The 17187-nt window shown below is 40.4% G+C and overlaps 1 protein-coding gene across 8 annotated transcripts in view; it reads right to left on the minus strand.

Annotated features, from left to right (window-relative positions):
• LOC108578424 (calcium/calmodulin-dependent protein kinase type II alpha chain) overlaps positions 1 to 17187 on the minus strand; it is a 163393-nt gene that overhangs the window by 44247 nt on the left and 101959 nt on the right. For 5 of the 8 annotated variants that reach the window (XM_017941754.1, XM_017941756.1, XM_017941749.1 and 2 more), the window contains exons 7-10: positions 15665 to 15843; positions 15076 to 15198; positions 14683 to 14766; positions 2244 to 2304 (exon numbers count right to left, since the gene is read on the minus strand). In XM_017941754.1, the coding sequence (XP_017797243.1) occupies positions 2244 to 2304; positions 14683 to 14766; positions 15076 to 15198; positions 15665 to 15843 (447 nt within the window). The remainder of the gene's footprint in view (positions 1 to 2243; positions 2305 to 14682; positions 14767 to 15075; positions 15199 to 15664; positions 15844 to 17187) is intronic. The other 3 variants (XM_017941755.1, XM_017941752.1, XM_017941753.1) reach the window with 1 other exon arrangement.

Here is a 17187-nt window from a genome sequence, read left to right on the forward strand (position 1 = left end):
TAGTGGGTCACTGGTGTGTTCTCAGCATTTCCGCTGATGTCTTCGTTTCACAAGAGTATAAGAGGCGCTACAGAGTGGTCAGCAATACTAAACGCACAATAATCATTCGTAGGCACTATTCGCCAGTGGACCTAAACAGTTGTGCTCGATCTGGTCGACGTTGGATATCTGGTAAACGATATACCGTGGTCTCCTCCTCTTTTTACACGCGAACTCAACTCGACAACGTGCCACGCACGAAAACGATAAGACAACGCCGAATCGTAACAATTCCGCAAATTCTTTTCATCGCTCTACCCATACGATCGATGTAAATGAAGTATAAAAATATATATATATATCTTGATGGAACGAAGAAATGATTCGACGACGATCTCGATGATTCCTCGTTGCGACAGATCTGCATACACGTCTAAATAGAAATGTTTGCACGTTCCTCGAGGTTGGAAACGGTTCGACGCTCGGGACTAAAGCGATCCACGGATCACTTTGATCCTCCGCGTTAATCGAACTACCGCTTCGAGGAACGCGTTCAGAGGCGACGAAGCATGACTCGATGATCGCCGTTTGGACTTGTTGATGAGGAGAAAACTGCTTGAGTCCACTGCGACGACGATTCGCGTCACCCAGAACCGCAAGGTTGATCGAAATTTCACATCGAGAGTCGAGAGAAAAAAGATAGAGCGAGAGTAGAGAAATTTGTAAGGGGAACGATTCGAAGATGATTTTTGATTCTGGGTGACGCAGAGAGGTCCTTGCAGGATATGAGGTGCGAGCCAAGTGCATCGACTATGAGGTAACACGAGGTTTGTGAATGAATATTATATTGTCACGATGGTTCCATCTAATGTGCAGAGCGAGCGAGGATGAAATTTGGCGAGCAGAAAACCTCGACGAACCAATGTGAGAGAGAGACCGCTATCGTGAGATATGCCGGTAGTTAGGCAACAGAGAGACGAATTTAATGACGCAGCCAATGAGGATGAATCGTCCTGGGATGATTTTTGGGTAAATTTCACCTCGCTGCTCCGGTCGCCTAACTCTAGAGGCGGGGATCAACGCAAGGGGCATGGCCTTGATTATTCTTCTTTGTGAACCAAAGTTTGAGAGGAATTTTTTTGGAATTTAGTCATTTTGTATTTCAAAAATTCGGAGATATTTTCTTTGCAACCCTGGCGATCCTTGGAATTTAACAATATTCAATTTCCACATGAATTTTCTAATCAAAATTCGGAGACAAATTTTCGTCGCGAACTGACGTTCTTTAGAATCCAACGATATTCCATTTGCATACGAATCTCCCGTTCAAAATTACTACAAAAATTCCGAAAATTACTAAAGAAATTTTCTCCCTTAAAATCCTCAGAATCCAACAATATCCCATTTCCACGCGAAAGCACAGAAACAGCTAAAATTTCGATCTACCCAAAACTGTTCAACGAATCTCCTCCAAAATTTCCAAAAAGAATTACTGCTTTCCTAGAATCTCCTTTCCCAAAATTCCCCTCGAAGGTACACCGTCCTTTTTCCTCCGAGTCAAATAGCCTCGCAGCCTCCATCCACGCTGAAGTTCCACCGAAATCACCGAGCAACACCTCCCCATGGCCCTCCCTTGAGGGCGTACATTGTGTGAGCGTGCCGTAAACACAGGCGTTTGTCGAGGAAACAAAAGGTAGCGGCACGGATGGAGGAGCATCCGGGCTGTTGACTCCGCGCGAAACAAGGGGTGTAACGTCTTAATAAGTGAAATAAAGGGAGTGCGTGTAACGCGGGGCCACGTCGTGAAGCACCTCTTGAAAAAAGAACGAAAGGGCTGATGAACAGAACCTCTATATAAATATATGTATACACGTACATATATACATATACATATATAACAAGGTGGAGAAAGAGAGAGATAGGGAGAAGAAGTTTGTGCAAGAACGAGGTTGGTTTATGGGTTATGAATTCAGGAAACGTAAACACACAGAGAGAATTCACAGAGAGAGAGAGAATAATGAGTGAAACAGAGAGAAAGAAAGGGATTATTCGAGGTGGAAAACAGAGAGAGAGAGAGAGAGAGAGAGAGAAATGGATGTGTATATATACATGTAATATATATATATATAAAGTGAGAGTGAAAGAAAGAGAAATAGAGATAGACAGAGAAGTGTGGGGTTGGTTGGACGTAAAATTTAATAGGAGATATAAAAGTACTGTCTGTCGTGGTCCATGAAGCGCTGAAGAGGGCCGGAGGTACTTACCCTGTGCATCATACTTACTGGAAAAGTTCCTCGTCGCCAACATGGTCGTCAGAATAGCGCCCTGCGGACAAAAAAAATAAAGCGACCACGATTATTCTCTTGCGTTAATCGAGAGCAAAGAAACGACGCTTCTTCTCTACGCTCGAGAGGATGTTGTTCGAGCAACGGTGAAAGTTAATCGCGCGTTACAACCTCTTACGGTGATCTTTTCTTTTCTTTTTCGTCTTTTCTCCGAGATTTTCTTTTCGCCAATTCGGCGAGATTAGGAGGGTTCCGGGTGAAATTGGGATCGTTTAGAGCAACTGTTTTCTTCTTTTGGAAATGTTTTATTCGGAGTGTTATTGTTTGTTTGTGAATCGAAACGCACAGTGGTTTTACGAATCTTCGTGGTTTCTTGAACGAATTTTTCTTGGTAATTATGGTTGCGTGTGAAATAATAGGCGATTCTTCAAGCTTCAGCTTGACGTAATAGAAAAATCGGGAACTCGTTAATTATACCGAGTGTGCATTTGTAACGAACATCTAAATTACTTCCTCTGTTTTTCAAAGTAAGAAGAGATGACTAAAAGAGAAGCTTATGTGATGATAAAGAAAAGTCTCCTCAAGAACATCGAAAATTTTGTTGTACATTAACATCTGTTTCTTATAATACCATATACTGTAAATTCTCTACAAGTGTCAGTCAGTTTGGATTCTACAAGTGTCAGTATAGATGGTCCTACGCCTATGTTATCCTCGCTCGCTGTCAGTCAAACGTGTAACGCTACACCACTCGGTTTCTTTTACGAGATTTCACGGCTCGACAATTCATAATAGAAAAATATTTACTTTTTTTCATCTGAAATTTTGTTTAACATGTTGGTGAGATTTTTCTGATGAAAATGATATCAAACACGATATAATTTGAACAACATTTACTTATTAATACTTATTCAGTGATTAATTTAACGTCGGCCTACCTCCACGTAAAACAAAAAATGTAGGGCCGATTCTACAAGTGTCAGTCAAATGTAGGACCGATTCTACAAGTGCAGTCAAATGTAGGACCGATTCTATGTACAAGTGTCAGTCAAACGGCAGGCCAATTCTCCAACTGGCAGTCAAACGGTAGGCTGACTCTATGTAATGTAATACAGGGCTTCTGTTTTATCTCAATACAGTAAAATATCTGGCGTGACAGTGAACGTGTTAATAAGTAAATGTTGTTCAAATTATGTCGTGTTTGATGTCATTTTCATCAGAAAAATCTCATCGATATGTTAAGATAAATTTCTGGATAAAAAAACGTAAAATTAAAAAAGTTGGTATTTAAATCGCTTGGTTGCCTCGACTCACGTTTCATCCTTATTCACTGTCCTTGTCTACGTTCGGCAAACTACAAAGGCGGGCGCGAGGCTCGAAAACGTAGTGCCTGACTCTACAAGTGTCAGGTTTAGCTTCCTTGCGGACTGACACTTGTGGAGAATTTACTGTATTACATTTAATAACAAAACGAGGTCAACTACCGACGACATCGCGAACAATGTAAACATAATGAAACGAAGGGTGAAACGAAGTATCGAAAAGATCTCGACAACCTTAGAACGATCCTGAATACAGCTTCAAGATGACTTTTTTAAAATTATAAACACTTTCAGTCATGTTTCCTTACATTCAATATACAGTAAAAATAATTAAAACGTTCGTTACAACTGAAAGATCCTCTGCAACCAGCCCGATACCTGCAAGCCAGAAGAATCTAAATGGAAAAGACTGTGCAAACACACGACGTAACGCGATCTCCATCAATTCCACCTGGCTACGAGCAACAAGTTTCGTCGAACGATTAAAAAAACCCATAGAATTAATAGGAATTTTATTCGATATCGAATACAGATATTTCCATCAAAGAATCACACTCAAAGAAGAACATATTGAAACGTTTAACTGTACCTCGGCCATGCCAATTCTTCCACGTACACACACACACACACCTGCACATACCTACACCTATACATAGATGTCGTACGTCGGTTAAGTGCAGCTTCTTTGTACGGGCTCAACTGAAACTTCCGGTCGTCGGTATTGCACACGTTTATTACACGGTGAACTTTAGACCCGAGACACACACTTGATCGTCGGTTCTCCGACGATAATTTCTTACGCTCGAGAAATTTCTACTCGTTATCAGTATTCCCGTGGGCACGATCCACGGACACGTTCGTCCACCGGCGTCAACCCGGTCGATAGATTAACGTTCCGCCATTAATTCGCGTCCCGAGTGTCTTTTATCTAAATTAAACTCTCTCTCTCCCCCCTTCTCTATCTTTCTTTCTCTCATTCTCTCTCTATCTTTCTTTCTCTCTTTCTCTCTCTATCTTTCTTTCTCCCTCTATCTCTCATTATCTCTCTCTCTCTATCTTTCTTCTCTCTCTATCTCTCATTCTCTCTCTCCTTCTCTATCTTTCCTTCTTTCTCTCTATATCTTTCTTTGTCTCTCTCTCTCTCTCTCTCTCTCTCTCTCTGTCTCTGTCTCTCTCTATCTATCTATCTATCTTTCTTTTTGTCGTCGAGAGCGGCGTTACTTCGTCGCAGACGTTATTGCACACGGCAGGTATATACCGGTGTCCTTCGTGCGGCTTTAAAAGCTGAAAGAAACGATATGTTTTATTCATCGACCTCTCGCAGATGGGAAATGGCACAGCGTTTCCTTTCTTTTTTTTCTTTCTTTTTTAATGCATGCCCTCTCTCTCTATCTCTCGTCGCGTTCCATCACGTATATATGTAGCACCGTGGATACGTTTCGATAATTGGAAGAGCTTGAGAACAGGTTCGGGATGAAATTTATATTAACGAATTGCACAATACGTGGATACCTATTCGGTATTGTCATCCTCAAGAAATAAAGCAGATTTCTCCAAAGAGCGCTGGTTTCTCATTTCTATTCATAAGATACGATAATGGAATACTCTGCTCGAGAATGTTTTCAACGAAATTCCAGGGTTTTTAACGAGCACTAAAATGTGCAATTTTCACGAAAAGCGAGAACACTTGCGTTTACCTATTTTCAGTATTTATTTGTACAAATAATGATTTTTTAATTTCTTACCAAAGATACTACCACTATTAACCCTTCTACAACTAAATGCGACGAATATACCCCACTTCTCCCAAATCACCATGAAAAAAAATTTCAAAAAAGAAAACCAGAATTCATTCACGAAAGAAGAAAACTGTTAAAAAATCTGACAATTCCTATTACTGAACCAAAGGATCACAAGTACATACTCCGTTGTTCTATCCAGATCCTCGAATATCCCACACACTTTCCCTCCCCGTCGAAAGATACATTTCAATTACCTAACTAAACGATTAAATAACAACATGACAAAGGCACACACGGCGTGGTTCGAGGGTGAATTTCTCGAAAACCGGAAGCGAGCAGGGTGAGAAACGGGAACCGGAGGAAAAGAGGGAGAGAGAGGATTACGACAAATACGAGCGAACGTAGGCAAACAAAGCTAATAAGAGAGGCGCCGATACAACGTTTGACGTATCGTTCGAGCATCCAGAAAATATTTACGACAAATATTTGCCAGCAGAACAATCGATTTCGATTAGAGTGGGGCTGTTGTGTGTTTCTATTTTCGTAGAGTTGCGAATGACATACGCACACGTACACATGCACACAACGGTGTGCTTGTAACACGCATCGTGTATTTAAGTTGCGAAAATTAAATGCGTGGTCGACCCGACCGGTTTGCGACCGTAACAGGGAAACGGAGCCGGTGTGTTGCTGCTCTCTTTCCATCTTTTTCCCATTAAATATTCATGCGATATCCGCGTACTACGCCGCGCTTCAGTTAGGTTTCTCGGTGCGAGTAAAGCAGTTCGCGAATGTTGATTGTGCATGCGCGACGTGTGTATCTGTATTGTTTCGTTCGACGAGAGAATCAATTCCTTCGTTTGATTGGAACAATTTCACGGATTAACTTGGTGGGAGCCTTTGTGACGCGGTATTGTATGAATAGGGAATTTTCATGTTGATGCGTTTCGTGATTTTTCTGCTCGCGTGTGTTGGCTTTTCGCGAATCGTGATTAGAGTGAATATTCATTTTTTGGGGGGGAGAGTAATTTTTGTGGATTTTCGGTGTTGCGAGGTGTAATCTTTGGAAATTACACGGTTTGGGAATATTAATTTTGGGAGTGTCTGATTTTGCGAGTTACCGTCTTTGCGAATGTTAATTTTACCAAGTTTCCATTTTTGCGAATGTTAATTTTTCCAAGTTTCCATTTTGCGAATATAATTTTCCCAAGTCTCTAATTTCGCAAGTGGTCATTTTTGCGAATGTTAATTATCCCAAGCTTCCATTTTTGCGAATGTTAATTTTACCAAGTTTCCAATTTTGCGAATATAATTTTCCCAAGTCTCTAATTTCGCAAGTGGCCATTTTTGCGAATGTTAATTTTACCAAGTTTCCATTTTTGCGAATGTTAATTTTCCCAAGTCTCTAATTTCGCAAGTACCCACTTTTGCGAATGTTAATTACCCCAAGTTTCCATTTTTGCGAATGTTAATTTTACCAAATTTCCAATTTTGCGAATATTAATTTTTCCAATTCAAATTTCGCAAGTGCCCATTTTTGCGAATGTTAATTTTACCAAGTTTCCATTTTTGCGAATGTTAATTTTACCAAGTTTCCAATTTTGCGAATATTAATTTTTCCAAGTCTCTAATTTCGCAAGTGCCCATTTTTGCGAATGTTAATTTTCCCAAGTTTCCATTTCCGTGAATATTAATTTTCCCAAGTCTCTAATTTCGCAAGTTCCCATTTTTGCGAATGTTAATTATCCCAAGTTTCCATTTTTGCGAATATTAATTTTCCCAAGTTTCCCTTTTAGCGAATATTAATTTTCCCAAGTCTCTAATTCCGCAAGTTCCCATTTTCACAAATATTAACTTACCCAAGTCTCCAGTTTTTGCAAATATTAATTTCCCCAAGTTCCCATTTAAACAATTCCCAAAATTCCAACACAAAAATTTTCCAAAAAACAATATTTAAATCGGTACAACTGAAAACCAACCACTTCGCTCTTTAATCATACCATAACATTGCGCCGCAATAATGCCGGTAACAGCTTCATCGCTCACTCGTCTCGTCCGTACAAATTAAAATCGATCTCGACGACTCGTAATTACCGTGGAAAAACATCAAAGCACCTTTTTCATCGTCGTCAAAAGAAGAAAAAAACGGAAAAAGTAGAGAGAGACAGAGAGAAAGAAACGAAAAAAAAAAAAAGAGTAACGTCTGATCGAAGGTTACAGGGTTACCTGGAGCGCGTTCGAACGTTTCTTTTGAACTCGGTAGAACGACGAAGAGGGAGGGATAGGGGATGAGAACAAAGCATCTGGTCCAGAATGGAATTACTGTGTTTGAGTTTCGATTGAACAAACTACGAAAAAAAAGAGAAAGAAAGAAAAAAAAAGAGCCTCGTTTAATAACCCGTGGTCGAGCTCGAAACTTCGTCGTCGCGATGAAGTTGTTGCTTTTTCCGGTGTTTCTTTTTTTTTTTTCGTTGAAAAACAGTCGCGTTCTCTTCGAGTAAATTGAAAATCGACGGAGTGGCCGATTAATGGCGATTGGAAGGACAAATACCTCGGGAATGGTCGCCTCCTGTTGCCTGCACAGCACGAATTTGCTCTTCAACGCTCTCATGGTGGCAGAACTTTGCTCCTCCCCTTGTTTCGATTATGAATTTTGATACAGTTTATTGTTTTCACTTGTTTTCTGATAACTGATACTCCACCGTTGTTTCTCGAGTACTTGCAATCGAGAGGATTACTCAACTAGTTTGTATTGCTCTCGAACCTTTCAATTTGTCACACCCTCGAGTCGAATAAGAAAATTTACCAGGTTACTGTTAACACTCTGTCAATTTTTCACCACATCATTCGCGATACTCTATCAAAAACAACTTTCATTCAAAATTGAACCTTACTTTTCAACTTTCGAATTACTCTCCTCTAGAAATTACAATTTAACTAGAAACAAATTTAAACACAACACTGTCAACCTAATCCACCTCACAAAAAAAACAATTTTCCCATCTGCTACACACAAAGATTCAAAATCGAAGCCAAACACGACACAATCGAATTTCTTGCCAAACGTCTCTCCCAAGTCTTCCGCCTAATTGGTACCTCTGATTCTCGCCACGAAACACACCTCGATAACCAATATCCTAATCGAGAGACTGCGGATTTTCATGCATTCGTAGAAAATTTACAGGTACAAAATTGCACACAATGCGCGTAACATGAAAGAATATACAAAATACCTAAATTACAGTGCTTGTTAAAATACTAGCTAGGAGGAATAATTTTTTTTACCAAAGTTCTACTTTCTTTGCTATGTTCTCAAAAAAATCCTCAGTCTACTAATCACCAGCACCGTACAATCCCACTCGCATCTCGTCGAACGAAACTAACGTCGCCTAAAACTGCCACGAATCTTCGAAAGAGTAACGCACGAACGCGTAACCACTACAACCTAAGTGTATCCAGGGACATTAAGTTCGTGTGCTAATTACATTCGGTTTTAATGGAACGATCGCGTGATTGAAGTTCTCGCCCCTTCCTCGAACACCGGCCCGAGTTCAGATAGCAATCGAGAAACCGAACGAAAAAGGGAATTCATCGAGGGTGGATGAGGGCTACTTACGCGAATATACTATCGCGTTTGGATTACCGATAGGTTACTTAATCACTGCCAGTTACGAGACTTACGATCGTTCCTGTAATTACTGGCCATTTCTGAGTGTCCATTATTGGCCACGAGCTGCTACGGTAACGAGCGCTATCGATGGGGGAATTAAAGGGGGAAAATTGAGATCTTTCGGGGGTGTAATTTCCACGTCTGAAATGTTACCGCGTGTGGAAACAAGCGATCCTTCTTTCTTCCAATAATTCTCACCGTTCTCTGTAATTTTTCTCTCTGATAAAAAACGAAAATAAATTACTTACTTTTCCAAACTTGACTGCGCTGAATACACTTCGTTTGCAATAATCTAAGAATGTACCAAGCAATAACAGGAAATTGGGAATCTTCTAATCGAAGATTAACGAATGCTGGATAATTTCTAACAACACCCTATGGAAATAATCAAGTGAGGACAAAAATGCCTCCGCGTTATTTTAAACAAAGGCACTAAGACTTCCACCAGATGTGTGGTGTCCGTCTGATGTCACGCACTGCACAATGCGATACCGTAAAGTAAACAGTTCCTAGGTATAAGGGGACCCCAACTTTCCTTTTGGGTGCCCAGTAACAGTCCTGTAGAACATTCAAAAGATATCACAAGATTAAAAGACTATTTCTTTCTCATTAACCCATTTCCAATAACGAAAATTTGACAATTCTTCGTGTAAGGCGTTGTGCGACGCGCCTAGGCAACGACCGCTGGACCCGAGCCGCACGGGGGCCCTAGACAAGGAGCGGCGCTGGCTGTACCCCCACCCCACGGCTTGCAGGGCCCTAACGGCCGAAGAAGCGTTTAGAAACGGGAAAAAGGGCAGCGGCCCACACATTGTCGTACCTAGCCATCGACGAGCGAACCAACGTCATTTCAAGTGTAATTCTTTATACTCTTACATTCGATAACCTAAAAATCGGAAATTTTTCACTCGCAAGATGAATATTTCAGAATTTATCAAGAGAAGATAAATTGGTATTAATATTAGCAGCGAGTAGGAACTGGCAGAAAATCGATTCGAAGGTTCTCCATAGAAAGCCTGGGTATTATTGCACACAGGTGTAATTTCGATCCTATCTATAAATTAGACCGAGCTATCGCATCATGTCGCTAGTTTCATTCACTTTTCCAACGAATTTCAGGCACGTTTGCAGCGATACGAAAATTTCACCGTAATGGCGGCTGTGAGACCCGTGCGGAAATTTCATCGAGGGGACAAGCGCTTAATGAGCCGCGCGTGTTATTCCCCTGAATTATAAATTATAATTCCGACGCGTGTTCCAGCTGATTTGGAATAGAATTTGCCGGCAGCTGACGAAGGTGTTGCGAGTGTGTTTTTTCGACGTTGAAGAAATTTCATCTGACGTAGAAAGAACGCAGCAGAAAGAACGAACGTACAAAGTTGATTTATTTACTCCGGATTGGACGTCGTTATGCTGATAAGTTAATCTCGTTCGGTAATTTAGCTGCAATAATTATCTTCGTAATTATCGCGGCTGTGATATTAATAATTTCGATGTTATATTTAATAAATATACAACAATTCAGCTATAATTTCAATTTTTACTTATTTTCTGTATTTCGAAATTTTATACTATACCAATGAAATTTTAAATTCTTAATTAGAGAAATCTACGATACTCGTCGCATGAATATTCAAAATTTAACAATTTGCAAATTAATTCTACACAAAGGAGGATGATAAAAAAAGCATCCTAAGGAACGAAAAATGTAATTGGCATTTTTCTTGGACATGTTGAGTATGACCATACTTATAATTTAATATTCCGTCTCGTTTTCTTTGGACGATGGTCTGTTCGTAAATTAACCACTTAGAAACTCAGGTTGAGTATTATTTACAAAGATTGTTGTACATTAGTGTTTAATAAAAACAAGAAATGACAAATTAATCGAAACAAGGAACTCTTTGATGACACGATGCTTATATTCTAAGCAATCAGAAACCAATAGTTATTTATTCTCGAAGTGATAAAAATTATAATAAACTATCGTAAATATAATAAAGTAATCGTCACGACAGGGATACAATAAAAACGTAAGACTCTAACAGAATTTGCATTCCTTAACTGTGTATCCACTATGAAAGCCAGAGGAAAAAGTATCATCTTACATATCAGTCTAAACATATATGTATGTGTTCTGTCGAACTACGCGTAGGTTTAGAGACGTCGACTGTCCGCGTAGTTTTACGGAGAATTGAAGTCTGATCATCTGCACTGCGTGTCAATTGTCGTATATTGTCGTTAGAATAATAACAAACGAAGTAGGTCGTGTGTAAAGACTTAGTTGTTTACTAAGAGACAGTGTTTTTCCAGAAAAGGATAGAATATGTATATGTCTCGGGGAGACAACAGTAAAAAAAACTAATTTCTTGTTGTTTCATAGGTATAACACATCTTATTGTAAGAAAAATAAACTTAGGATACGATAAAACGAAATTGTTGCAGTAATTGATCTAATTAGCTATACGTAGGCTCTCCTCTATATTCAGTTAACTCAATCATTCGATTGCGTACGTATGTACACATACATATTATTCACGCATGCACATACCGTGAAACTGTAGCTGTGTAGCTCGCAGAGACACGCTTCATTCCCTACAAGACTATAATCGCGCAGTATAAGCGACGTTCGTCGAGGCACTCGTTCGACTGCCTCGTAAACACCGACTGAGGACGAGTCGTTCTGCCCGATTTCTGTACGCTATACGCTCGCAACTGTTCTGGGAAAAATTCGAGGCCTTAACTTCTTCGAACTCGTGATATTTCTTGCGAGCCTGGGTCGCGGTACGTACATCGAGCTAAACAGAAGCTAGCTGCCTGTTCGCGCACAGAAAAGAGTTTTTATATTACTTTCATTGGCAAAACCGAGAACAAACGTCAGGCACGTGGTCTTAATACAACACAGTACGCCATACTTTCTTTCGCTCGACGCATGCGCGATCGCCGCTCCCAACGCCGCTCGGCGGACGCACGCCGATCACGGTAAAAAGACGCGCCACTTTTAAATTCAAATCGCCACACTGTCCTTTTCAGAGTAAAACTATCGCGAGTTGCTCTCGAGAGTATCTCTCGCGAGTGGACACTGCGTCTGAGAGTGACTGTCTGAGAGCATCGCTCAACTCTCTGAGAGTTACGACTCGAATAAACAGTTGCTTTGCTTCTAAGTTAGTTAAGAAATGAAAATTCTGTTAGAGTCTTACTTTTTTATTGTATCCCTGTCGTGACGATTGTTTTATTATATTTACGGTTTTTATTAGTTTTGGTTAATTATTTTTGGCTTTTATTAAACACTAATGTACAACAATCTTTGTAAATAATACTCTATATGAGTTTCTAAGTGGTTAATTTACGAACAGACCATCGTCCGAAGAAAACGAGACGGAATATTAAATTATAAGTATGGTCATACTCTTACCTTGAACCGCATTTCTCAAAACTTTCCCAACATGTCCAAGAAAAATGCCAATTACATTTTTCGTTCCTTAGGATCCGTAGAATCATGCTGTAAAAAATATTTCGTTCCGGCCGTATGCCAAAATTGGCCTTTCTTTAACATCCTCCTTTCATTTAGCCAACTTCCATAATTTTATTCCAAAAACTTTGATCATCTATCTTAAAAAACAAACATGTTCAACGAAAAAGGACACTGAAACACGAGAACAGAAGTATGCTGAAAGATCGAAGGGGGCAAAGAATCGCAGACAAGCTAAACGTTTCTCTTAATCCAGTCCAATGAAACAAACCGTCGAACCAATTACACACCAATTATTATCAGTTACACAATCTCTCTCCGTCCACTTGTCACCGTTTAATCAATTCAACCAGCGTGTGCGCGCGTGTTCCCTTTTAACACTTTCGATACTCTTTCTAAGAAATGGACAGAGAGACGATGGAGGTCAAGAAATTTCACCAGAGGCAATTTCTATTCGACGCACAGCCGGAACGGAGAGAATCTCGTAACAAAACCGATTGCTTTAGCGAGGCAACTATGTTTCACGTACTGCTCGACACGGTCACTTCTACAGTTTCGCTGATCGCGTTCATAGAAACGGATCAGTGGACGGTGACACGCGATTCCACCGACAATTCGAGCGACACTGTGCTGGCAACAGATGGAATCGTGACAGGCTTCGTGAAGAGAGGTTTAGGTAGGGGAGTCAGAAATCCACGAATTCCCAATCAAACAAGGCCTACGTCCACTTTCCCACCTCCCTGTACATTGGCCACACGTTCTAACAGCGTGAAGACGCTTAGGGCGAAAATGACGAGCTGTGAGAGGGGAAGGGGCAGAGTGTCTTTCACGATCTTCGAATTCGTAATGTTTACTTCCTTTGTTTCCTTTTTTTTTTATCTTGGTAGCGAAGTGTTGTGAGTTTGGGTCGGTTTCAGGGTAGGGAGAGAGGACTGTGTAATTGGAAAGTAACAGTTTTGTGAGTGTGTGAGAATGAAAATTGGAGGATTTTTAGAAATAAGTTTGGAGCAAAGAGTATGGTTGATTATTGTATTTTTCGGATGTATTTAGCTGGTTAAGCGTGGACAGTAAGTTAACTGTATTTTAGAACATTTTTAATTTGAATGTTCAAAATATATACAAAGGAGTCAGTTTAAGTTCTAGAATTGTCAATAAATGGAGGATATTTGAAATAAATTTGGAACGAGGATCATGGCTGATTATTGTACTTTTCGGATGTATTTAATTAGCAAAGTGCGAAGAATAAGTTAATTGTATTACAAAATATTTTTAATTAAAATTTTAGAGTTGCCAGGATCTGAAAATACATTTTCCTTTTTCAATCACTTCGTTATTTATTTATCCACGACTTATTTTCCCATGTCCGACCAAATCGTCAGACCTGTATTATTCACCAACTTCAAACCTAATCCTAATCCCATGAAATTGAATTAAAACCTAAACCTAATTCCTACGGCACGGAAGATGATGGTCTTCTCTTATTCAACATCAAAGCGAAGATTAAAGCTTAAGCTCGAGTAAGAATAAAACACGCGTTAATTCAACTAACTATTCCGTCGTAATCTTACAAAGCAACGTTCAATCTTAATCCAGAAAACAAGCCTTCCAACTCCATCGATCCAAATCTTGCAAACTCAAATTCCTCGTAAATTCGACGTTGAAGAATTTCCAAAATTCTCTACAGCTACCATCTTTCCCCCTTTCTTCGACGATCGATCTCTCCTTTTTCTGGGAAAAGGGGACGAAAGCTCGAGGGAATTTTCGCCGGCGAAAAAGGGACCGGACAGAGCCTCGCGCGGGGCCAAAACGGCCACAAAGTGAACTCAATTTCGAGTTCCCTCTGACCAGTTCACCAACAGAGCTCCCCGGTTGGCCGGAGGTTTGCGAAAAGGGGGGAGAGAGGACGATGATTAAACGCTAAACACCGGCTTATCCTGACAGAGGCTGCGCGACTATAGATCATTTAACGGGCCGGCGCACCTTAACACTCGACGTCACGAATCGAAACTTGCGTGCAACTAGTTAGCCGTAGTTCCGGTACAACACGTTTTACCGGTGAATTTCTGTTGTTAATCGAGAAACTCGCCGACGAGCCCCCGGACTATCCGCAGCCTCTAATTACTCGTCCTCCCGTAGGACCGGTGCTTGTGTATCGTGTATCGTTTAATTGAAATAGACGGAATTGTGATAGAGAATATTCACGAGGACTCACCTTTAATTTGCGCCTTGCGTTGAACTTCTTCAAACAGTCCACAGTCTCTTGTCTGTGGACCACCGAAGCGACACGCTCACGTTGCTGTAACATAGAAGAAACAGGAACGATTGATAATTTTGCAGTTTTCGTAACGAAGAGAAGAAGATTTGTGGAAGAAACTTAGACACGAAAAGTGGAATTTTGTCATTTTTGAATTGTGCAAAGGATGGTCAGTCGGGTTTCTTTGGGATAATTTCAAGACGAATGGAGAGATTTGAAAATTAGAGAAAATTAGAGATTATGTCAGCTTTCATTTCGTATATAAAAAGAAACTCTTTCGTGGTTTGCAATATTCTTTTTTTTTTTTAGTTTTGAGTGATGGATGGAAATGTTGAATTGATTTTTACTTACACAGATCCATGGGTGCTTTAGGGCCTCGCTGGCGGTGATCCTTTTGCTCGGATTCACCGTCAGCATCTGATTGATTAGGTTCTTGGCTTCCGGTGTGACGGTGTCCCATTCTGGGCTTGGGTACTATGCAAACAAATAGCGGAGAAAAAATTTACCAAGTGTCGGCGAAAAATTGTAATTTTATTCCTCCTCTTTTTCCATTTTCTACTGCAATTTAATCTAATATAGTTCAACATTCACCGTCGCTATCGATATATCAAAAGAAGAATTCCAATTAAAATGTACGAAACGAAATTTCAAGCAAAAGCAAATTCCCTCGACTTAACGAAACAGACTTAGACTTAACTTCAATAATCCACGGAACAATTTACCGCGGGGATAAAAAATTCAAAAAGCAATCAAGAGTTTCCTGCAGCAAGTACGAACGATCGATCGACTTTCACCGAAGGAAGATCTTCCACCGAAAAGGGCGTATTATCTCGTAAAAATTTCACCGGAATAAAGAATTGGATCGATCGAACCGTACGAACGAATAGAAGCTGCGAAGGAAATCGAGTCGAGGAAGTAGTATAAGCAGCTTGGTCCTTACGTCGTACGATCCCGCCTTGATCAGCGCGTACAGTCGATGCTGATCCTCGTCCCAGAATGGCGGATAACCGACCAGGAGGATGTAAAGAATGACACCGCACGCCCAGATGTCGACTGGCTTGCCGTATGGTTCTTTCTTGAGGACTTCCGGACTGAGGTAACCGGGCGTCCCGGCGAAACCTTTTCACGGATCATTCCAAATTTCAGGCTCGGTTCGAGAGGTTTTCGTCGACGTTAGCGTTAAAGTGCGGTGGGAAGAAAATTTGACAATCTCTGCGCTCTTTTCTTTTTAATTCTTACTTTCGAGACGTTTTCTCCCCTTTTTTATTTCACACTTTGCGGAATTTTGAAAGTGCCTTCGAGTGGATTTGGAGAACGTAGAAATTGAAAATTTGCGAATTTGGGTCTTTGATATGTTTGTATGTTGAAAGTGTTTTCCAGTGTTTTTCGTGAACGTTGAAATTGAAAATTTGCGAATTTGGATCTTTGATATCTTTGTGTGTTAATATTTATAGGCGGTCGAGTTGAATGCTTAAAATTGAGAAAATTAAAATTTCGAAATTCGGGCATAGAAATTTCAAACGTCGAAATGGAAAATTTGCCATTTTGGATCTGCGATACTTTTGTACATTTACATTTAAGATTGATAGAATGAAAATTTCTAAATTCGAGCACGGTAATTTCAATTCAACGAGACTTCGAACCCTCCAAATCTCTAACTTCAGAAATCGGGCGGCAAATTTTTTCGTATTCAAATGTCGTCTAAGAAATTTCACTTTGCAATCCGCGCAATATTTCCGCGAGTTCGCTAGAATGTCAAATGTTCCAGAAACAAACGGACAAGTCGAAAGGGGGGAAAAAATTCATGGCAAGGAGAGAGTACATTTTCGCACAGACATGGAAATCGTTGATAATTTCAGGAGGTTCGGAGAAAATCGAAGCTAATTTCGTCCCCATCTACATTCCAACTCGAGCAGAGATCGAGCATTACGCGAAGAGAGCACACGACGTCTTGGAACTACTCAGCGATCTAAGTTTCGAACGTATCTCGCCGAGGATAGTTTGAATTTCGCGCCGGTTCCAAGAGGAACAGGAGGAGAGTGCAGCCTCGACGTTGTCACAGTGACGACGAGGAACGGAATTTCGAGCTATCGGCTTTTCGAGAACGGAAACGAACGTCAGCGCGTTTCAAACCGGCTGTCCGATAGACTGGAACCGAGTATGGAAAGTGGCGAACGTTGTTCCAGTGATTCTAGGCCGCGAAATCATTCCTGCCTCTTTCCACCATTTTTCTGCAGAAGAGTATACAGGTACTTGCAGGCATTGCTCTATCTTTGCTCGGTGTGAATGATACTTTACGTGAATTTAGTCGTGGTTTCGTTGAAGGATGGAGAGTAGTGAAGTAATTGTACGTGCAATTTGTTGGATAAGATTTCGAGTACGGTAATATCTCTCTTACTGTCGCTACTCGAGATACTGGAAGTTTCTGTGCAATGAAATGTTCAAGTATTTTTGGGTCGATAT

This window comes from Habropoda laboriosa, unplaced genomic scaffold (assembly GCF_001263275.1).
Source record: "Habropoda laboriosa isolate 0110345459 unplaced genomic scaffold, ASM126327v1 scaffold5, whole genome shotgun sequence".
Lineage (NCBI taxonomy): Eukaryota > Metazoa > Arthropoda > Insecta > Hymenoptera > Apidae > Habropoda > Habropoda laboriosa.